Raw genomic sequence first — 23,100 nt, forward strand, 5'->3', positions numbered from 1 at the left:
TTCTATTAGTTGCCCATACAAAACCAAACACATATCACTGTTTTGAATTGCCCTGATTACCATGAGGGCATCTCCTTCGAATATTACTTGGCTAAAACCCAGATCAAAACAAAACTCAACTGCCTTCCACAAGGCCATTCACTCAGCAGTAATTGGTTGATCTATAGATGATTTTTGGAAGCATGTTGTTGCCATAAACTGCCCATTTCAATCTCTTATAATCACCCCCAATCCAACCTTCTTATTTACCTTATCCACAGTTGCATCAAAATTCACATTTATCTTTTCTCTATCTAGAACTAGCCACCATACTCTTACTTCTACATATCGAAGCCAGCCTGTACTTGTCTCTTGCAATTGAGCCACTTTGAAGTCATCCATACTGTTCACTATAGTTTATACAACCAATCTTGAGCTAGCAAAATCCAATTCATAAAGTAATTTATTCCTTCTTAACCAAATCCCTTTAATGATCGACCCTACTACTTCTAGTAGTTGTCCATTACATTTTTTGCTCAAAGTGATGTGTATCCACTTAGTAGTCGAGGTGATAATTGGGTTTTCTTAACAACTTCTTTCTTGTCACATTTCTCATCACATTAATGATTTTGGTGGACAAAGTTGAGACAACAACGTTACTCACACCTTGTCAATCCCCTATCATAATTAGATGTAGCTAAAGGTACACGCAAGAGTATAGATTAACCCTAAGAAGCTTCTCTGAATACTTCAATTTCAATTGTCTATTTAATGAATAAAAAATAATGATTTATAAGTTTTAATCATGACTTTATATATGCTACATCATAAAGCTTAATCCTAATAATATAACACTACCGCCAAAAATACCCTTAAAACAGGAAAAAATGTGCTTAAAACAAGAAAAATAGTCTGTCTTATTCGGGGTTGATCGTGACATCTGCCAAATTACTCCCTTCCACAAGTTTGCTATGTGCCAATATTGGACCTATCTTCTTTCCTATTCTTTTCAACTCATCAATTGATTGATATGCATAATTCATGGCTAATTGTTATACATCATACTTTTGTGCTTGTATAGGTCTCTCATTGCATATACAATCAGTTGAATCACATATTCTGTTCTATAAAAAACGAACGATATTCCAATTTTATTGGTTTATCTTTAGAACTTGAGAGTTTCAATCAAGAAGGGATTCACATCACTAGAAAGTGCCCCTTAACTCTAATGGTGGCATTGAAAATATGAAGAGACTTAAAGACCGAAGTATTGGAACAAGACAGTAAGATCGATCTTAGGCTTCAACAAGGAGCTGAGATCACGAAGTTACCATGTATTGGTCTTAATGATAATACCAATGTTGATGTGGTTGCATTCAAATCCTGCCTTCTAATTTCTTGCTCGCGAGAAAGCAATTGAATTAGGAAAGTAATGTTATTTGAAAGCATATTTACAGCATATATTATTTACGTAATATAATTTAATTTGTAGAATTTTAATTTTAAATTTTTTAAAATTAAATTATATCACGTAAATAATATGTAATACAAAGACATTCGAATAGAATTATTGGTATTTAAAAAACCTTAATTGTGTACAAAAAGTAGCATTATTTGGTGAAAGAGTAAAATGCAACATAATCATTTCGAGAACTGGAAAATTCACTACAGAGTTTGACAACCTTAATTATTTACAACATATTTCCTAAACTAAACATTAACACACATGGTTGAACTGTTGGCCCCCTCTAACGGGATTGGTTTTCTGAAAGGTGCATCCATCTCTTTAGAGACAATGAAACCTCTTGCAATACTAGTGCTAGAAGTTCTGTTATTCTATATACAGTTATTTATATATATATATATATTTTACGTATTTTACTGATTTGATTTGTCAAAACAATTAATTTATATTTAAAAAAGTGAGATAATCAATCATATTAATAAAATATATAAAAATAAATGTAAATAGAGTTTTTAAAAAGAAAACAGAAGAAAATTAGAAATCAGCTTTTCATAATGTCATCAACCATATTAACGTGTGAAATAGAGAATTGGACAACTTCTATTTTATAAAATAATTTAGTCAAATAAAATAAAACTATCCCGAGGCCTTTAATTTACTAATTCAATTTAATCAGCATTATCCTTGTTGATTTTCATCAACCATATTAACGCCGAATTTACTATTTTTGGAAAGAGTTTTCTCACCTCGCCCCGTCCCGCCATTTTTGGTGGGAGATCTTCCATGTCGATGCAAGTTTGCTATTATTATTATTATAATTTTTTGTTTCCGTATAGAGTGTATTTATACTTCTTTATTTTTCTTATTATATAGTTTTATTTATATATTATTATTTTTATAATGACACAGTGAATTTTGAAGAAAAAGTTTAACAAAAGAATTTTGTTATGTATAAGTAAAATCGCATATTAATCTGTATATTAATACTGATTTCTTTATATTCAAAATTTAAATTAGCATTATTTTTAATAAAATCTATTTTTTTAACTAATCATATTGGATTAGTGTATATATTAGTACGAAATTGTGTTTGTAATTAAATTTTTTTTAACAAAATGTAAAATCCAATGATAATTTAATAATTTTAATATGTAGTCCTAAAAATTAAAATAGGAAATAATCAATAATGATTAAGAAATTGTGAAAAAAAAAAAAAAAAGAGAAGTAAATAATGGCTTTGAACAGTCTGATCTGATGGGGTCCTTCCATATTTCTTAAATATTATATTTTCTTCATTTCCTTGCAACGAGAGAAGAAGAGACGAGAAGAGAAGAGAATTGAGGAGAAAACCGAAAGAAAAGGTGATGTCTTCGACACCCTCAAATGGTTTAGACGAAGGCATCACACCAATGTCAATGTCCGAACAAACGCAAGATCCACCCTTAAAGCCTATTCCCAGTTCCAATCCCATTCCTACCCACAACAATGCCACTCCTCCTCCTCCTTCCCTGACGGCTTCGGCGACGTTTGGGAACGTGAAGGCTGGGACCCAGCACAGGAGGGCACATTCGGAGGTCAGCTTCAGGCTGCCTGAAGACATGGCGGATCTCTCGCCTTCCGATCCGCTCAACGGCGGCGGAGGAGGCGGAGGTGGAGGTGGGTCGTCCACGGCCAGCCTGGAGGAGATGGGATCGGAGGACGACCTTTTCTCCACCTACATTGACGTCGACAAACTTGGTACGGATCAAAGTGGCGGTGAGGGCAATGGAGGAGAGAGGAGTGGGAATCGGACGAGGCATAGGCATAGCAGCTCGGTCGATGGGTCCTCCACTACGACGTCGTCCGCCGGTGTTTTTGGGGAGATTATGGAGGCCAAGAAGGCCATGCCTCCTGACAAGCTTGCGGAGCTCTGGAGCCTCGATCCTAAGCGTGCCAAAAGGCCTCTCTCTCTCTCTCTCTCTCTCTCTCTCTCTCACACACACACACACACACACGCACACACACACATACGCAGTTAAATTTTCAGTTTTCATAGAAAGTAGGAAAGAAAATGTGGGAGTAGTGAGTGATTTCTCGTTTCTTGGTCATTATTTCGATTTGAATTTTTCTAATCGCTGAAGATTCTTGGAATTTTGAACCATTTTAGTAAGCTAGCCTATTGGGTTGGTACAACTACTTGATTTAGTAGCTATATAGGTTACATCCCACTCCTGTCCTGAATTATGCATTTTGGGCATGGCTATGGCTCAGTTTGATCATTTGTGAGCATTTTTTTTTCAAAAAAAAAAAAAAAAAGAGGAATTTAGTTATCTGCATGCGTCATTGAGCGAAGGAAATTGCTAAATGGGCAGGTTTTAGCATGATCTCCAAGTTTCTGCGAAATGATTGCCTTGGTTAAGTCATCTCTCTTTCTAAGCTACAGTCGATGTCTTTAATTGGGATACAAGAAGTATCAAATTCGTTGCTTTCTCTTCATCCTTATATATAGTTAGAGTTTTGCTACATACAAGCACAATCGCGTACTAATCTACGTACCAATACTGATTTATTCATATTTAAAATTTAAATTAACACTGTTTTCAATAAAATCTACTTTTTGATCAATCATACACATTGATGCACAGATTAGTGCACAATTATGCTTGCAACTATTCTTTTCCATATAGTTGATGTTAATCTATCTTTTGGGATACTCACACACAGACACACATGAATATGTATATGTTTACGTATACATGAATAGTCTTCCAGCATTTTCTGAATTGTGTCACTTTAACTTGACAATGTCAGATCACATTGATAACCATCTATTTTTGTACCAAGAAGGCTGAGAAGGGAGCGTTGTTGCTTATAACTTGTGCCTTCTAAGAAACTCAAACATAATTTGGATATAATCTGAACTTTAAGTTCGTGGATTTTTTCCCCTGATAATTTAAAAGATAATGCTTCTCCTGCTGCTTGGTCAAAGTTTTCTTCTGTCTATAAAAGTCCAATTCTTTAACAAATCTCTCCATGCTCGATGATATGATAATTAATAATCATTAAGTTAACCCACCAGAAAATAATAATAATAATCATTAAGTTACTTAAAATTTTTTTGATTGGTTACTTACAATCATAAAGTTACTTTAAATATAGTGTCTTTTCAAAGATTTGTCCAATTTATTTAAATCCACTTCAGCTTGTATATCACTATATATGAGGGATGGTGATTGATTTAATATATGTTTCAATTAGGAAATGCAAACTTATAGAAATTAACAATTAATCATTTGGAAATTAACTTGCATAGGATCAATTGTTGCTGTATTGTCAGTTACACGTGCAAAAAACAACACGTCTAAGAAAAAGTGCACGCACGCACACAGACAAACCAATTCTAGGAAACATATGTTGCTGTACCTGTCCACTCATTTTTGGTTTTCTGTATTCTTGCCATATTGGCCCTTGGGAGCTTGAGCTGACGTTGTATTCGACGTATGCAGGATATTGGCAAATCGCCAGTCTGCTGCCCGCTCAAAAGAGAGAAAGGCCCGTTATATACAAGAACTTGAGCGCAAGGTTCAGACCCTTCAGACAGAGGCCACCACTCTTTCTGCCCAACTCACACTATTCCAGGTTAGCCTTGGCAGCTGGTGGATCTATATTCTTTTTAAAGTTTTCATTTTTTAATCCTTACCTTTTAATATGCCAAAGAGCTATTTTGGCTGTCATGCGTAGTACAATGGAAATGGATAAGTCTAATTATGTTTCATTGGATGACATGCATATTTTTGTTTGTTAAAAAGAAGAAAGCAAAAAAAGATGTGCCAAATAGTAATTTCTTTCCTTTTTTATCGGTAGAAAGGATTTTTATTGATGAAATGATACTCATAGCCCTTGTATGCGAGAACCAAATAGAGATTTCTTATTGTGCTTTTGCATGATGATTAATCAATTTTATGTTTGCTTGCTATAATGTCTGCATTTGAAACATATTTTAAAATAAGACATGCAGGTGCTTCCCGAAGCTGGCATTACCCATAAATGATAAAAAGATTATGTGTGATGTATTCTTATTGTATTTGCTTCCTCCCTTGAAAAGGTTCTTCACTTATGCAGAATATTGCAATTCTGTAGCCAAAAAGAAGACGGTAACAATTTTCTTGAATCTTATGTTATTTTTCCACTGCCAATCTTAAATCTTTATTTGTTGCTTTCAGAGTTCTTTTGCTACTTCACACAAAGCGCACACACATGCATACAAGCTGCTGTTTAGTCAAGGATTATGACCTCTTTGCTTCTTTTCTTCTTATATAGAGGGACACAACTGGTTTGAGTACCGAAAACACAGAGCTTAAGCTTCGCTTACAAGCTATGGAGCAACAGGCTCAGTTGCGTGACGGTCAGTGTGATATTTGAAAATAAATTTTTTTTTATATAATCTCTCTCATCGATCTCTCCTATTCAATTCATTGATCTCAATGCTACTTTTTTCCTGGGCTAAACGTTTTGTATGAAATTTGTCCATGATTTTGTACAGCTCTGAATGAAGCACTGAAGAAGGAAGTTGAGAGGCTCAAGGTTATCACTGGGGAAATAATGAGCCCTTCAGAGTCATTTAACTTGGGAATGCACCAAATGCCATACACCCCATCAACATTTTTCCCAATTCCACAGCAACCAGGAGCTGCTGGCCACCAGAACATGCAATTTCCATTCAATCACCCCCAATCTAGCATGTCAACTCACCAACTGCATCAATCAAATTCTCATCCACTCTCAGAAATGATGCAGAATGACCCCCTTGGCCGATTGCAGGGGCTTGACATTAGTGGCAAAGGACCATCTCTTGTGAAGTCTGAAGGCCCCTCGCTTTCTGCGAGTGGAAGCAACTCCACATTTTGATACAAACTGGCTGCTAAGCTGCTGACCTGCTGACTTGTTTATGGCCCTACTTTCTCTTAGATTGTTTATATACTTCACATCTAGTTATCTAGAGCTAGAGAAGGTACTCTACCATTCTATTATTTATTCCATTGGTGTTATGGATTGGTTCTTTGTTGTTTATTCTTAGGGCTGTGCCCCAAAAAGGGGTATCTCCCTCAGGTTAGTTGCTATGTTCTTGCCATTCATTCAGAATGGGATCGAAAGGTCAATCCCATTGGATGCTGGGATGCTGCCATGATGTCATCCTTTTCATTTATATGTGGTTTAAAATTGATACCATGCAAACTTTGTCACCAATGCTTCTTCCTCCCTCTCATGCATTGACTGAAACAACATGCTCTTGTTCATTTAACCTGGTGGGGTATCGTCCCCTGCGATCATCAGACTAAGTTGGTATGGCTTCTAGATTATCCATCAAGTGCATGGCACATGAGATCCAATGACCTCAGTCATTTTGGCAATGAACAAAATATTGTTATTGAACCTGTGGCCTAATCTCTCATCCCTAATTTAAAACCAGTTGTTCAAATTTTTAAAGAAGAATTTGCAAATTATAAAATATTATTGTTGAACTTTGCATCCTTGATCCATAACACTCAAAAAGACCCTTGGTTCATTTTCTTTCTTTCCTTTTTCGCTTACATTTTTCTGTGTAAAACTCAATAAACACGTGATTTTGAGAAATTTATATCGAGTAAAAACAGAATGGTAGTGACTTTTTGGGAGCTTATTTCTTTTTTCTTGATTTTCCATCAAACAAACGCAGCCTGAGGAACTTCCTCGAGATTAGATATTGAAGGGCAAACTGCAAAGATGGTCAAGCTCAAGCTCCTTAGCCGATCAGTTCTTCATCTGAAAATGATTCCCCTCTTCCTCTGTCTTATATGCACACTTCTTGAGTGAAGATTTGCATGGCAATGAGACAATCATGTTGGGATGCGCGTGGTTATTAAAAAACAAAAACTTGTCTCAATTGCTTGTATATAGAAGTTCAATAGATTAAACCATGTTCTGCATTCATATACAACATGACTTGATATCCCTTATAATGGACACAGTCACACAACAAAAGCATTGCACTCAAAACACACGGATGCTAGCATCCTTGGAGCTTTATTTTCGTCCTTATTTTGCAAGAAAGTGCACTAAGCTAACTGCACACGGTAGACTTAGTCCACCCTGTAAAACAAATATCAAATTCCATAAAATTAGTATGCTATTCGAATGGTAATGCTAGTTCAAGAAAGAAAAAGGCAGAGATGATATATATACATGGAACAGTCAGTAGTTGGTGTGATTTTGTAGGGACAAGTAGTGCCACATGCCTCGGGCAGTGTGGCAACTAAGTCGTTGTTGATTAATAGGATATGTGAAAGACCATCCATGATGCAACTGCATGTGGCCCTGTCTTCTGCAACGGTGTTAGAAACGGCATCGACTGCCTTGATGCCCTCGCAACAGGCCTCCGGCACTGTCCCTCCCAAAATCGCATAGCTGATGCATGGAGTCAGCAACTCTGTCACCTCCTCGCAGGTTAGCGTTGCATCGACATGAACAGTTACAAACAGCATCGCGCACAGAAGCACTGCTGTGTATGCTGCCTACCTTGCCATGGTTTATTCCCTCTGTTCTTTTCGTTCCAGGCCAGGGAGCTGCGTCTATTCATCAGTCATTTTAGTTGTCTTGCCTAGTACACGAGAGTCGAAATACAACTGGAATTTGGGCTCTCCCCTGGGACATAATTTGCAATTGGCCCGCCAGCCAACCAAGGATACCAATTTTGATAAATTTGCTCTGGAGGTTAGCCCGCCATTCACTCGAGAAAACTCTTCAAAGTTTCTCAACTCTAGGACTCACGTCTTTTAAGGAAAATGTTATATGATTTAAATAAAGATAATATGATATTGCATATCAACCATTGAATTTCTTATTTAAAAAAATAAAAAATAACCTAATGTTTATAGACATTGCCACATCAGCACACTGTTGATGAGAGTGACATATGACAACATTTATTTCATCATAAGTTATATTGCATATCCACCTGTTCGCGAATATTGAAAATGTGGCACCGGTGGTGGTAAGCAAGGCAAGACGCAATTGAAGGGATACCACGCAATAGGTGGGAAGCCAGCCTCAAATGATTTGAGAGGGTTAACAGAGTATCCAAATAAGCGACGCTGGGCATATTCACAGTTGAAACAGTGTGCAACAAGCATACACAACCTCAAGGTCCAGTGGTGGAGCACAACATTGACAAATATACATTATTTCTAAAAGAGTATTAAAACCCAAAAATCTTTTGACAAATTATCTAACCTTGGATTTTAGGTCATTCAATCAATTTGAATACACCATTACATCAAATTACATACATTTCATTCAAATGAACAAGATATACATATCACATACACAATCCAAGCACTACATACGTCGAATTTCATCCACATCCGTAGTGTTGTATAATCTAGCTAAAAGTACGAGCATAGAGGGGCCAGAGAATATATACCTATGTCAAGCAAATTGGAAATAAGTAACACGATGAAGGGGGTATCCCTGATGTTGTATAACCTGTGTTGGAGTCCACTGCTAAGTTATATACCAACTTCGAGCAAATTACATAAAAGTTACAGACTACTTCACATGTCAGGACCGAGTCATGTTCCTCCACTTGTCCTTCAGATCAACCTGAACAGAGTAACTTCCAATTATATACCTGGTACACAAATCTCACAAGGACAACTAAGATAATGCAACTGACTAACAATAATTTACCACTGTCCTCTCTTCAAAAATTTCTCGGTAGCAATTCAAGACAAGCTTCCAGTTTCCTTTACCGTACCTTTATAAGGAAGCAAGAAAAATGAGAACTTGAATATCTACATACTTCTTGAAACTTAATCAATTAGAAGTCCAAATAAAATTCTAAATAAATTCTAGTAATGCATTCCGATGATCAGAACAAACACATACTTCTGCACACCAGTTCTTAAAGTGTCTTCCTCCAACAAGCTCCATCTCTTTATTTTTCTCCTTTTAGGAAACTTTTCATTCTCAAACTTCTGTAAAGGCAAAACATTCTTTCTTCTTGGGCTTGGTAAGTGAAGTCTACTTTTATGATTGATCATTCCTTCAGGTGAGTCCTCTATTGAATCCTCCCACTACAAAGAAAGATAATGATCTTAATAAGCAAAGAGATATATACGTCAACTTATCAACAAAATTTAGACTAAAAGAAAAGTAATAAATCAAAAGAATTATTAAACACTCTCACACACTAGAATATCAATTCACGATCCTGGCATGATTTTGAAGAGAAGGCTTTCCACTACTCAACTTAGATTCAAAAAAGTGCAAACGAAAAAAGTAATAATCAAAATAATGATGATGATGATAGAAGATGTGGAGTATTCATTCCCTCTTTCATACATATAGGAATGTTTTGCATATGATGACACTTTCTAAATAAAAAAGTGAAGGCTACTTCCTAAACCATATCACCTACAAAGGCTAGAAGAGTACAACAGCCAGGGCTCCAAATATAGATTGGCTTTTGACTTACCTTTTTTTTTTTTTTTTCTAAATAAAAGTGTTGGCTGCTGAATTACTCTCCTAAGGTATAGAATATTGAGAACTTCAAAGGACAAACACTCCTAGTGCTGTATCCAGAAGTAAATATGTTGACAACTAATGTCAGTAAAACATTGCTGGAGGATTCAGATACCTCATATGGTAATGGGCTAAAACTCGTTCAGTGATATAGGTAATAGCATGAGCTTTGTGTTTGATTGGTAAGATAAGGTATAGCATGAGATGTCTAACAAGCAAACAAATGCCAAGGCATACACCCAAACATATGCAGATGTATGCTACCAAGACCCGAGGACTTGATGCTTTCCAGTTGAAACCGAAAAGACATGATAGTAGATTGGAGCAGCAAAACATGAGCAAACATACCTCATAGGTATGAGCAGTGTTATTCCGTTCCATTAAGCTTGGTTGAGGAGCATTGCCCTGATGACTGCAGGACTGATTTTTGCAATTACAGTCATTAATTTCTGCAGGTTCAATGCTCTTTTTAAAAGATGGACTGGGTCGATCTCCGCCTCTCTCGCTCTGATTTTCTACAGAAGGTTCATGCTCATTATCTTTTGTCACCTTGTCAGAAATTACAGTGTCAGCGAACCGCAATGCATCAGGAAGAGGGTCCTTCACCACTGCTTGCAATTCTAAAGAACTGGATTTAAGTGCTTCTCGTACTTTATTAACTTCAGGGGTCGGCAAGGAATCATATTTGCTGCATGATAAGTCAGCGTCCACTTCCTCAGTATCTGTAATCTTAACTCCTCCTTTTGAGCGTTTATGCCACACAGCAGGCTTGCGCCTAGGCAGCACATTCCCCTGTTGTATCCCTAAACCAAATGATTGGGAGAGGATGCAAAAATCAAAAGTGAGAAAATAATTATTAGCTATTATAAATGTAAAGCTCAAAAATATTATAACCAAGCCGGGGAAATAACTAAGCTGATTGCGGGACAAGCAAGCAGAAGGATGACGATAGATACATTTAGACAATCCTAAATTACAGAAACTTGATAACTTTGACAAGTTTGTGAGTGAAAAAGAATTTGACGCACACGAGCGCGCAGAGGTATCTCCCTTTGAACAAAATAATTTTTCATTTACTCCGTCAAACTCCTGAATATAGGGAAAAAGAAAGAAATGAAAGGACTGAATTTATGCTTGCTCATCGACCAAACGGTCAGTAATGTTGTTTTCAAAGCGTAATAATAGGTGATGGCGACTCACATAGGTAAGCCCGTAGACAATGACCATCCATAAGCGCATTAAAAGAAAAAAAAAAAAAAAAGTTCCGATTGAATTTACCATTCTCTCTCCCATGAGCGGCTCTATCCCTGATAATGGAGTCCCAAATTCCACTCGGCAAAGCTCCCGATCCTTTTCCCTCTCCATCGCACGACTCAGGCCTATCACTTTCGCGCAACTCCTGACCCGGATTTGAAAATCTCGCCACCAACTCTTCAAACTTGTTGACCGTCTTTGGCGCCAATTCATCCCCATTATTCATCGCCACCCGATTAGCCGCCTTTACACCTAATTCACCCACATCCTGGTCCACACTAGCTGTATTCACCACCAGCTCTCCCTCCACCTGATTTTCCGTATGCACAGCCAAGTCATTGGCATTGGGTATATTCCCCACCACTTCTTCAACCTGGTTCACGGTATTTGCATTCAATTCACCCACATCTGGACTAGGATTAGGCATATTACCTGCCGCCAGCTCTCCTCCAACACCGTTTACCAGCTTCGCGGCTAAATCACCCACATTTGGCGTACCCGCAGCCACCTTTGCGACCTGGTTCACCGGCTTTGCAGCCATACCCGTATTAGGCGTACGCACCGCCACCTTTTCAACCTGTTTCACCATCCTTGTATCCAATTGATCCAAATTAGTCAGCCCCACTTCCTCAACCCGGTTCATTTGCTTCCCAGTTAATTCAATCGCATGCTGACCAGCATTAGATGCATTCTGTGCCACCGGCTCTCCTTCAGTCCGGTCCACCGGCTTCATAGCCACCCCACCCCCATTACCACTAGAACTCTGAACAGCCGAGGGCTCGGTCAGCACCGCAGCCAACATGAGAAACGGAGGATCCAGAAGCGCCCATGCCTGCTCCAAGTAAACCCTAACCGTTTCCAAAGCTCGGTTCCTCGTATTCATCTTCAAAAGCCTCCTTGCTACATTGGCGTCCCTAATTGCCGCCTCCAATTCGTCCCCCAGCCGCCTCAACTCACCTGTAACCAACTCACTCTTCCCCAACCTCTCCAAATCACTGACTCTGTCCCTGAAAACCCTCTTCACCGCCTCGAAGTACTTCCCGGGACTATGGGGGCTCCCCTCCAGGTGTTTAACCGCACACTCCACTGCCACGGCGCAATATGCCGCTTTCAGCAAGTCCGAGATCTCGATCCCGTCATCCCGGTCGTACTGCTCCATCATTTCCAGCTTATCGAGGGTCGTCTCGGTTAACGAAGCGTCCGATATATCGGCCTGGATCGTGCGTAGGAGCACCGTCTTCTTGAAGCGCGAGTCGGTCGAGACCGGAAGGACTTGGAGCAGCTTCTTGATCGCATGGTCTTGCACCGTGTTTCGCAGCAAGAATTCCGCAATCCACCGGCAAATATCCGCGTCCATTAACGCAAACACGATGGAATCGAACCCATAAGACCCAAAAATTAAAAATAAAAATTTGGGGATTTTGAGTGTTATTGGATGAAAACGACGGGTTAAGAGTTTGGGCGTAAAGCGAGAGACTTGAACGGCAAGGGAGCACCCGTTTTACAATAAAAATTTTCAATTTTTGTTCTTAATTATTGAAAATTTTTTTAATAAAAAAAAATCATTATTTTTCTTAAAAAAATTAAAATTTGAAAAAGAAATTGTTATAGATGGCTCACAAATATAAGAATATGTTTTGTATAAACTGTATGATAGAATTTAATTATGTTAATCCTCACCGATGTAATAATCTCTAAAATTTCAAAATATTTATTTGGAGAAGTATTATAATTATAAAAAAATTATATAAAAATAATTTTATAAACTGACGGTTTAATCTTATATATTAAATTTATTTTATAATAAAAAAATTTTAAAAAAAGTCACGTGAGTATCTCTGTTTCAGTGTTTCAGATACTACTAAGCCATGCTTTTTAAACAGGATATAAAGCTTTAGAGTGGTTATGCCATATATGCAGCACTGGATTATGCTATTGGATGTTAAATTCTAAGACGAAAGGACTGTGTGCTGCAAACATTTTCATAATGCCTGCCTTTCATGTTATTCAGCAGAAAATATATGCTCTCACAAAAAAGGCCGGTACTGAAGTGGTTAGACTGATATTTTAATTTCTCTTCTTGTATTGTCCTGGTATATACCTTCTTTTGACCAGTTCTCTTTTCAGTCTTTTAATCTCCAGGTACCCTAAGCTGCTCTCAACTCTGGATTTGATAATCAGATGAAGTCATTGACTCAAAAACGAAGAAACAAAATTTAAATAGAGAACATATAACGCCTCAAGTTAGCATTCAAAAGTTAGTGGCGATGACTCTTCTTTGGGCATCTGATATCGTATCCTGCAGCTAGACCTGTTATTAGAGACATTGCAGGGAGGAGTGCATTGTTTGTGTTGTGAAAATAATGACAGAAAAGGTAAAAGTAAACATGAAATGAACAAAACAATCAATTTTATGATACAAAATTAACATGGTTCGATAACGTGTGTATGCCCAGAGATGCAAAGAATTCTATTATCTTGAAGAATGATAAAATATATTTTGAGATGAAATACATTGTTCAAGACGGCTATATTGTTCATTCATTACATATATATAGGATTGTAGGGCGGAAATCCTAATTTTACAAATTTTGCATTATTCTCTCGAGTGACGTGTCAAGCAAAACTCAAACGAAATGTTCGCTCGTACTAACTATCAAGTGAAACTCGAGCGAACTCTTTATCTAAACTTTGATCAAACAACTTGTCACTCGAATGTTGAACGAATTCTCTACCTAGCGATTTTCGAATCCTATATTCTATAGCCCAAGCCTTAGTAAAACTCCACAAAAAACCATGACTGATCCTTGTCGGGTATGTTCATCAAATCGGACCACCACAAGAATAAACTAGGCTCTACAAAGCCAATAGTTTGCCATTTTGTGTCAATACTTAATAGGAGTCTTCAATAAGTACTTCAGATACTGTTTGATTGTCGCATTTTACAGTATACCTGATTAATTGCTCTAAGCTACTGAGTTCAAAACTGGGGCTATGTACTGAGAGTTTTCAACCATAAGTGGTCACTCAATACTGCAGAATCAGAATGTGGAGCCGTATTTAATAAGACTTGAGCATCACCTTCAAGGAACCTCGAGTGGGGGCCTGTCTGGTTTAGATTTATGGCCACCTTCTTACTAAATTTTAATGAGGAAATGGGAACCCCAACATTTGGTTGGAAGCTGAATTCTCATGCCAGTAGGACTAATGTACAATACCTTTGTGAAGGGCACATTCCTTGACCCCTAAATCAACAACAAAAACTAGACAAAGCTCTTGCAATCTTCTGAATATAGATTTCGGTTAGACAATGATATGTCTTATCCTCTTGATTACAGGTCCATTTCCTACCCTACATTCTTCAAAATTAACCATAAAAAAATAAGAAATTTCTGTTTCTTGTGGCTCAAATTGTTCCTACTTCTCATTGCTTCTGCTGTGGGGTATGACCAGGCAAATTTAAAGGCACCTACCTCCATTGGTCGAGGGGTAGGGTGCACTGCGTCTACCTCAATCATGGTGAATAAATTGCAGTATTGCATACAGTAGATATGTATGGCTTTTAAGACACTGCTCAACTAACTATTTGCCCAGTTTAGATACACTTGCCGCAGTGTAATGGCAGGTTTTTCCTATCCAATGAAAGAAAGAAAGCATGTGCTAAACATGGAAAATTTTCTTTTGAACAATGGAAATTTTGAAAGTTTTATGGGTAAATTTCAGGTTTTGTTTTGGAAATAATTATTAAAAAAAAAAAAAAAAAAAAAAGGATGGTGAATGGTGATGAGCACATGATGATAAACTGGTATTGTTTAAAAAAAATTTCCATGCCTTTATATTTTTCTTTTGAACCGCAGACATCCATAATGTAAAATGTTAAAGAAAGAGAGAGATGCTACATAAGATTTAAGAAATGAGACAAATACAAAATTTGTACTGTAGACAGACTATTGAGAACATGATCCTAAGACAATCTTGAAATGATTATTGCAATCTACACTGGGGTTCCTTCACCCTCTCACAAATCCAAAAAGCATCTAAAAAAGCCTCAAAACACAACACAGTACCTCTTTAAGATCAGACAAAGAATCATGTTGCAGCTGAAGAGCAATATTCTGTTAACGTCAACAATATTTGGATAGGAGCAAAGGAAGATGCTTTCTCAGGTTCTGATGTATAATTTCTATGTTAAAAAGTCGGTCTTTTGTTTGTCTTGTTTTGATCATTTTGTGTTTCATTTGTTATCTTTTATCAGAATTACATACATTAAAAAAATGGGAGATGAATGCCTCCAAAATTGATCACAAATGGTACATGAATATTAGGAGCCGCAAAGCCAGACCTTGCATGTGCATTCAACATGGTAGGACCAACATGATGAGGTAGCCACCACCCCAAACTGAAGATTATTAACTTAAGGTTATTTTGTTGCCTACCCAGAAGAAGATGACAAACTCTTTCTGCGTCTCCAAGACAAACTTTCACATTTTTAATACGTTGGAAAAACTATATTCTATATCAGTTTGTGAACAATTTTGCAGCTCAAATGATAAACATTTGTATCAGTCGGGCTTCTATGGAGTTTGGTTGTGTCTGTGGCGACTTGATTATCTGATTCGATAAGGATCTTTTGCAATTTTTTGATAGATTTTCAATGAAACTTTGGCTGATAGGTCCAAACTAGAACGGCCATAAAATCTTTTAACTTGTTTTAGCTCTTTATCCGACCCGACACACAAATTAGTGTTTATTATATATTGTATTAAATTCTTACACGGCTGCCACACTATATCTTTAATTATCATCTGAATAAAATCATCTACAGCTTTGTAGATGTAAGCATGTTGATAAATTACGTAAACCTTATGTCTTGTGTGACCGATTCTACTTATTGTTTTACTTTTTCTCCTATCGTTCCTAACAATATCCTACACATACTGAAAACAATAGAATCCAACTCTAGCTACTTCATCTGGAAATTAATTAGGCTAAGAGAAGATACACTCTTAAGTCTTTTATGATATTCGACATCATGCGTGAGGCTGTTTGTGTAGCGATTTTCTGGACACACTTCAGCATACCAGAATTGAACATAAGCCATGATATAAAGGAGGAAATTTTGGAAATCTCTTCTTATATATACTAAATTAAGCAAATCATTGATAATATGAGATGGGAATGCCAAAATTTCAGAAGAAATAGGTCATGGTCACGGTTGGATTCAACTGCCATTATGTCATCCATGAATTAGTCGGTGAAAAGCGATGGAAGTTAGTTTTTATAATCTGGAATATAAAAATGGGTCGATATGAATCATGAAAGTTACAAGTTACAACCATGCTGCTCTAAAACCAGCTAAAAAGGATGCTTCACTGTTTATCTTTTTAGTTATTAATCATGTCTGAACGGCCCTCATATAGATTGATGAAACGTGTATTGTTGTCTGTTCTTCAGTTATAAACAAATATTGGCACACATCTTCATTATATCACTATTCACAACTTTTAATTTTGTCTAAACTGTTCTAATTTAACGTATTGTATGGAATTATGTCAATTTATAAATTTATTTTTATAAAAATTTTTATAATTATAATGTGTATATATATATATATATAAGCAAGTAAGACATTCATTCATAAATGTTAAGCAACCTCGCTTTCATTGAAAAAATATTCGCCTCTTTAATATAAGACATTCATAAAAGTTCATCACTTTTATTACAAAATATAGTTAAGTTGAATAGACGATTTAACAAACTTACGAAACGAGACAATACATTTAAAACACGTGTTATACCTTATTATGAAACACGTGTTCTACATTCAACGAATTTAATTATAACAAGAATTGGACCGGAGTCGAACTTTTGCAATAATATAGATGATTTGGTGAGTACGTACCTAAATACTTTTATGAAGGAGCCATTAATTTTGAGGGGCCTATGATTTCAGAAATAAGAATGATATGGTAATGGCACCATAGCCTCAACCACTCATTTGTTTTTAATGAGATGAGATGAGATTAAAATTAAAAATTGAATAAAATATTATTAAAATATATTATTTTAATATTGAGATTTAAAAAAATTAAATTATTTATTTTATTTTGTATATGAATTTGAAAAAGTTGTAATGATTAAAATGAAATGAGATGAGATGAGATAAAATGAGAGTTTTCTTAAAGTGAACAAGGCCCTAAGCCCCGTTTGGATTCGAAAAACGTTTCATTTATCTCACTATTACAATTTTTTAAAATTTACATACAAAATATAATGAATAATTCAACTTTTTAAAATCTCAATTCAACTTTTCTAAATTTTAAAATAATAATAATATTAAAAAATAATATTCTAATAATATTTTATTCAATTTTTATCTAAAATCATCTCATCTCATCTCATCTCTGAATCCAAATAGACTTAAAGCAAAAGAAAAATAACATCTAAATCAAACTTTACGACATTTATAGTTGTTCGATATTTATAGTTGCCTAGAGTTCACTATAAATGTTGTCGGATATCCTTAGTGTGTTTATCTCTTTCAATGTAGGCCTTGGAGTTCGGATAACTGTATAAGATCTTAATCATGCTAATAGAGATCGTGCACATCTTCTTCTTCTTTCTCTATCCTTAGGCTTTTAAAGCCCGTGGTGCTCAAATTATTGCTCTTTAAGCTGGACTGGGGGATATGATGATATCATGCTTTCCAGTTCACCAAAATAGATAAGCATTTAGCTTAGAAGACCTTTTGGTAATAGGAACCTTCCTCTGCTTTTTCAAGCGTGTGGAATGTAAGTAGCAAGTTGGAGTCAAAGACATAACTGTGCGCTGTGGGAAAGGGCGACTCACCCACCATAGTCATCTGTGGCTTTCAAGTTTAGACGTGCATGTTTATGTCAATCACAACAAAAATATAAGGGGAGATGTTAAGATTTAAAATGTATAATTACATAAAATGTATCATATATGACTTAAAAGGAAAATAATTTATGCAGACCATTTGAAAAAAAGTGAAACTTATTTGAAAAAATCTACATTTTTATGATGGATTTCATTTTTTTTAAATGAGAAATGCAACAATTACAAAGAAATTTTATAAAAATAAACTCATATATTGACGTAATTTTATGTGATATATTATATCTATTTTATAATAAAAATAAGTTTACAAACTGACGAATCATATCAAGTTACGTCGATTTATAAATTTATTTTTATAAATTAAAATATTTCTCTTTCAAAGGACTTGTAACATATTTATATACTCTAAACTTATATAGAGTATTATGCAACTAAGAATAACAAAATTCAGAATGAAGACGACTCTATCTGCCTCATGTACGTATGGATAGACATGCATTTTTATATGTTATATTGATTGTTTTTTAATTTCATTTTCCACCGAAATATAGATTTTCGAGTCTGACGTGGGTGTGGCGGACACCTAGTGTGAAATGTCCAACTTTTGTTGGATGTTCGGTCACATGGATGGCCGACTTTTATTAAATGATCGGATGTCGACTTGAATATGTTTAACCGGATAGGGCAAGTAAAGGCATAGAGGTAAAGGCTTTAGAGTTCATACGGGTCAAATCCCAATTAGGACCCCCATGTTTTCAGTACCCAATATTTCCTCCCATGTGCAAAGATACCATAATCTCTTTAAGACCCTACCCGTGCTTCACACGAAAAGTGCAAATTCAACGCTCCATGTACCCATATTAAGTGACCAAGCTTTTACTCGTGGATAAGAAACATTGAAGTAGAAAAATGAGATGAACTTTCCCAAACGAGAGGCAACAGAGTAAAAATACACTTACGTATTATTAATTTATGCAAAGATGTAAAAAACAGAATAGAAATACATGTGCAGACTGCAGAGTCAGAGAGGTTTGGTCCATAGGGGTTAGCGGTTGGTAGCCCCCAACAAGAACCAACCAGCGCATGTGCGCTTCGTTTTCTCGAATTGTTTTGTGGCTTTGGCCGGCTGTCAATCCCCACCTAAGCTTACTGTCCGTAACTCTGTTTCCTTATAAATAGCAAACCCCCTCGTGCACCATTACACCACAAGTAAACTAAACCTGCCCTGTCCAAGCTCCTCTGCTTTCCAAACATTAAAGAAAAAGCCTTGTAATGGCAGCAGCTCAGGCAATCTCCTTTGCTCTTGTTCTTTTCATTCTTCAGCTACACCTGCATGGAACTACCGCGGATTATGGAGGATGGCAAGGTGGTCACGCCACTTTCTACGGCGGTGGTGATGCTTCAGGCACAATGGGTATGTCCCAAACCTTAGCAAATTCGGGAACACTTTTATCTTTTTGGAGAGTTGTGTTTGATGTTTGCGTTTTGCAGGAGGTGCATGTGGGTATGGGAACTTGTACAGTCAGGGGTATGGAACCAACACTGCAGCTCTAAGCACAGCTCTGTTCAACAATGGCTTGACCTGTGGTGCTTGCTATGAAATGCGATGCAACAATGACCCCAGATGGTGCCTGCCTGGCACCATCACCGTCACCGCCACAAACTTCTGCCCACCGAATTTCGCTTTGTCCAACGACAATGGTGGATGGTGCAATCCTCCACTCCAACATTTCGATATGGCAGAGCCTGCTTTCTTGCAAATCGCACAGTACCGCGCCGGAATAGTGCCGGTAGCCTTTAGAAGGTTGGAGAATTATAACCAAACTCGAAACTTTTTTAATCAGAAGCAACAACCCAACATGTCTCTCAGCTGCTTATTTTGCTAATGTCTTCCCACTTGTGTTATAACAGAGTGCCCTGTGTGAAGAAAGGAAGCATTAGATTCACCATTAATGGCCACTCTTACTTCAACCTGGTCTTGATCACCAACGTAGGTGGTGCAGGGGATGTCCATGCCGTCTCGATCAAGGGGTCTAAAACAGGGTGGCGACCAATGTCAAGAAACTGGGGCCAAAACTGGCAGAGCAACTCATATCTCAATGGCCAAAGCCTGTCCTTCCAAGTCACCACCAGCGACGGCAGGACTGTGACAAGCTACAACGTGGTGCCTGCTGGTTGGCAGTTTGGTCAGACCTTCGGAGGTGGTCAATTTTAAACCTTTTTTTTTTTCCTATCATTTGGGGAGGTAGATTAGTGAGAATTTGTATATGTTTTAGTTGCCTATGCGTTTTAATTCCTTTTTTTCACATTTTGTAAGAGCCAAGAGTGTGTAGTGGGAGTCCGGGAAAGTGGCTCTCTGATTGCTGAGGTTGTTAAACAAATAGCACCCGCCGGGCCTTTCACATATAAGTTTGTTTTTGGAAGTTTATCTGTATCATTCAGTAGATATCCCATTTCCCCATTTTGTAGCACTTTGTGCTACGTAATATCAAATAGTAATATATGAAGACTGCAGATGATTCATGATCTGTCCAATCTGTACCCTTTTTTCTCAAGAAAAGGTAGAATTTTCAGATCCTTCATTTTTTAAGCAGTTTTGGTATCCAAAAGTATGATTATAATGATTACATCAACTCATGAAGATAAGAAGTTTCAATCTCCGATCTCCTTCCATTCGTTTGTGCTCTTTTTAAAGCAGTTTTGGCATCCAATAGTATGGAAAAAGAATTAAATGGGCTGAGGGATTGGTCTTGACCCTTGGCTACACAAACCTTAGGCTACTAAAGCAGACATTTAGAGCTGGCAACATAAATGCTGTTGCTTTGATGCTGCTATCTTATAGCTGATATTACTATTAAAGTCTTCTAGCACTGCCAGTCACACTTCTCGCAATGAGATGAGATCCCTTGCCATTTAAGTATTTGTTCAGAGTCCAAATCATAAATGAGCATCATTATGACAGTGAGCTGTTTTGATAGCAGAGACAAGGTTGGTGGGATGTTTTGCCTTCAATATGGAGAGCATAAGAAATAAACAAACTAGGGCAAGACTGAAATATGCAAAATAGGACGTGTAACTTCAACCTGTGGAGAAACTTCACGTTGTAAGGTAAACCCTAACCCTGTTTGGACGTGAGATGAGTTTAAATGAGTTGAGTATTTTTATTAATAGTTATGAGTTAAAATGGTAGAGTGAGTTTTGTGAGATCCACTTAAAATGAGTTTAGATGTGTTTGGATGTTAATATGAGTTTAGTTTTGTGAGATCCACCTAAAATGAGTTTAGATGTGTTTGGATGTTAAGATGAGTTTAGATATATTTATAAGAAGTTGAAAAAAATTGTGAGTTCTGCATATAAAGAGATATTGAGTTAAAAAATACTATGAGTCTTACGTATAAAGAGATTTTGAATTTAGATGAATTTAATGATTTGAAAGTTAAGTATTTAAATATTAGACTCAGCTTAAAATTAATCTCAATTCAATCCAAATTTTAAACGGGTCGGGACTTTATGATAACTTGATTTGGTGCACACATGACAAAATTGTTTAAAGAAACTTTCAAAACTTTGAAATTATAAAAGTAATCTTAAGGCAAGATAGCAAATATTTTTGTAGAAAGCCAAAATGAGAAATCAAAGGAGACAGAAAGAAAAACAAACCCATGGATGGTTCAGAAAATTGTAATTTAAAAAAATAAAAATAAAAAAGGGGTCCTGATCTGGGTGACACCCTCTTTAACTCGTGCGTTTCTTCTTTTATAAGATTTGAACACTGCTACGGCCACAGTTGGGGGCTCCCGCTGAGAGCTCCCGCTAGGTCAAAAAAAAAACTTATTTTTTGTTTTTTTTTTCACATCATTTTTTAATATTTTTATATATTTAATAAAATATAAAAAATTCATAATAATATTAAATAAATTTTTCTTAATCACTAAGAAAAAGAAAAAAAAATAAAAAAATAAAAAGTTGGGAGCGGGATCCCCCAGCGGGGGATCTAGTATTATTCATAAGATTTTTGGTTTCCAAATTTTTGTTGACTAATTCTCAGTTTTTAATTTAAAATCCATCTAGTTGTATTATTATTATTTTTTTAGAAATGTGTCAAAATAGCTGTTAATTTATTAATAAAATATGGGGTGTAAATATATAACGGATAAAATTATGAAAGATTTAAAAAAGAGTGTTAGATATAATTTTAAATATACAAATCTTACGCACTCTTTTTGAAAAAAAAAATTAGATTTGTAATTAAAAAAAATTTATGTGAATTATTTATTTATCTACTATTTCAAAAATAAAACACGAAATTTACACACTAAATATAATTTCTAAGTGAGAGTCAGTCAAATTGGATGGTGGGCCACTATTCAGTAAAGTGCGTATTAATGGGCCGATCTCTCTTCTATTTTCTCGGCATGTGATGATATTGTCCGGTTTATTTGGTTGGTGTACTTTCAACCATGATATTGAATTGTCAATCCAAGTGGAAAAAGAACTAACCAATCACACATACATATATATCAAAAATTTTATGTTTACCAACTTTTACATTCTTTTTATATACTCTATTAATATAATTAATTGTGTTATTTCTTTTTACTATAAAATAACTGTTTTAACTAATTATACCAGTAAATTACATAAAAAGTATGCAAAAATGATTGTAATTATTTTAACAATATTATTATATATATAAAGAGAAAAGTTTCAGACTGGACGAGCATGAAAAGTATTTTCCCACCAGCCAATAACAACCAGATACGTAGGCAATCTATTCATAACTGAAATGCATCCGCATGTATTAGAAAAGAAGCCCATAAGTACAATCCGATGCTCTCCCTCTCCCGCCCATCCCTCTCCTTCCTCTCCCTCCCATCTGCGATGCTCCATGCCGACAAACCCACGCCAAAGCCCTCTCAAGCCTATTTGTACTCATCCATGCTAAACTATTTACTTTCTCTCCCTCTCATATGCACTCCTCTACATCTGACGGGCCCCTAGAG

The 23,100-nt window shown here is 36.3% G+C and overlaps 4 protein-coding genes across 4 annotated transcripts; 2 read left to right on the top strand and 2 right to left on the bottom strand.

Moving 5' to 3' along the window:
• The first annotated feature begins 2,716 nt into the window (after positions 1-2,716).
• LOC122293254 (transcription factor RF2b-like) lies at positions 2,717-6,670 on the top strand. The gene is made up of 4 exons (XM_043101777.1): positions 2,717-3,383; positions 4,930-5,062; positions 5,744-5,828; positions 5,967-6,670. Exons 1-4 carry the CDS (start codon positions 2,809-2,811, stop codon positions 6,329-6,331), a joined length of 1,158 nt encoding a protein of 385 aa, XP_042957711.1. The 5' UTR covers positions 2,717-2,808; the 3' UTR covers positions 6,332-6,670.
• A 667-nt stretch (positions 6,671-7,337) lies between these two features.
• On the bottom strand, positions 7,338-8,583 carry LOC122294670 (non-specific lipid-transfer protein 1-like). Its single transcript, XM_043103584.1, has 2 exons — positions 7,646-8,583; positions 7,338-7,552 (listed from the first exon to the last, which is right to left on the bottom strand). The coding sequence occupies exons 1-2, from the start codon at positions 7,942-7,944 to the stop codon at positions 7,543-7,545; spliced, it is 309 nt and encodes a 102-aa protein (XP_042959518.1). The 5' UTR covers positions 7,945-8,583; the 3' UTR covers positions 7,338-7,542.
• A 147-nt stretch (positions 8,584-8,730) lies between these two features.
• Positions 8,731-12,714, bottom strand: LOC122294669. The gene is made up of 5 exons (XM_043103583.1): positions 11,261-12,714; positions 10,331-10,785; positions 9,347-9,534; positions 9,149-9,215; positions 8,731-9,061 (listed from the first exon to the last, which is right to left on the bottom strand). The coding sequence occupies exons 1-5, from the start codon at positions 12,591-12,593 to the stop codon at positions 9,020-9,022; spliced, it is 2,085 nt and encodes a 694-aa protein (XP_042959517.1). The 5' UTR covers positions 12,594-12,714; the 3' UTR covers positions 8,731-9,019.
• A 6,570-nt stretch (positions 12,715-19,284) lies between these two features.
• On the top strand, positions 19,285-20,625 carry LOC122293360 (expansin-A8-like). The gene is made up of 3 exons (XM_043101919.1): positions 19,285-19,511; positions 19,589-19,901; positions 20,009-20,625. Exons 1-3 carry the CDS (start codon positions 19,370-19,372, stop codon positions 20,310-20,312), a joined length of 759 nt encoding a protein of 252 aa, XP_042957853.1. The 5' UTR covers positions 19,285-19,369; the 3' UTR covers positions 20,313-20,625.
• The last annotated feature ends 2,475 nt before the right edge of the window (positions 20,626-23,100 follow it).

The sequence above is a fragment of the Carya illinoinensis genome, chromosome 14 (assembly GCF_018687715.1).
Source record: "Carya illinoinensis cultivar Pawnee chromosome 14, C.illinoinensisPawnee_v1, whole genome shotgun sequence".
NCBI classification, from domain to species: Eukaryota; Viridiplantae; Streptophyta; class Magnoliopsida; order Fagales; family Juglandaceae; genus Carya; species Carya illinoinensis.

What these genes read in the sequence shown, in the direction of transcription:
- LOC122293254 (XM_043101777.1), top strand. Translation starts at nt 2,809, where the DNA reads ATGTCTTCGACACCCTCAAATGGTTTAGACGAAGGCATCACACCAATG. An exon ending in GATCCTAAGCGTGCCAAAAG is followed by an intron (nt 3,384 to 4,929) that starts GCCTCTCTCTCT and finishes CGACGTATGCAG; the next exon opens with GATATTGGCAAATCGCCAGT. An exon ending in CCCAACTCACACTATTCCAG is followed by an intron (nt 5,063 to 5,743) that starts GTTAGCCTTGGC and finishes CTTCTTATATAG; the next exon opens with AGGGACACAACTGGTTTGAG.
- LOC122293360 (XM_043101919.1), top strand. Translation starts at nt 19,370, where the DNA reads ATGGCAGCAGCTCAGGCAATCTCCTTTGCTCTTGTTCTTTTCATTCTT. An exon ending in TGATGCTTCAGGCACAATGG is followed by an intron (nt 19,512 to 19,588) that starts GTATGTCCCAAA and finishes TGCGTTTTGCAG; the next exon opens with GAGGTGCATGTGGGTATGGG. An exon ending in GTGCCGGTAGCCTTTAGAAG is followed by an intron (nt 19,902 to 20,008) that starts GTTGGAGAATTA and finishes GTGTTATAACAG; the next exon opens with AGTGCCCTGTGTGAAGAAAG.
- LOC122294669 (XM_043103583.1), bottom strand. Translation starts at nt 12,593, where the DNA reads ATGGACGCGGATATTTGCCGGTGGATTGCGGAATTCTTGCTGCGAAAC. An exon ending in ACACTGCTCATACCTATGAG is followed by an intron (nt 9,535 to 10,330) that starts GTATGTTTGCTC and finishes CTTTCTTTGTAG; the next exon opens with TGGGAGGATTCAATAGAGGA. An exon ending in TTAAGAACTGGTGTGCAGAA is followed by an intron (nt 9,216 to 9,346) that starts GTATGTGTTTGT and finishes TTCCTTATAAAG; the next exon opens with GTACGGTAAAGGAAACTGGA.
- LOC122294670 (XM_043103584.1), bottom strand. Translation starts at nt 7,944, where the DNA reads ATGCTGTTTGTAACTGTTCATGTCGATGCAACGCTAACCTGCGAGGAG.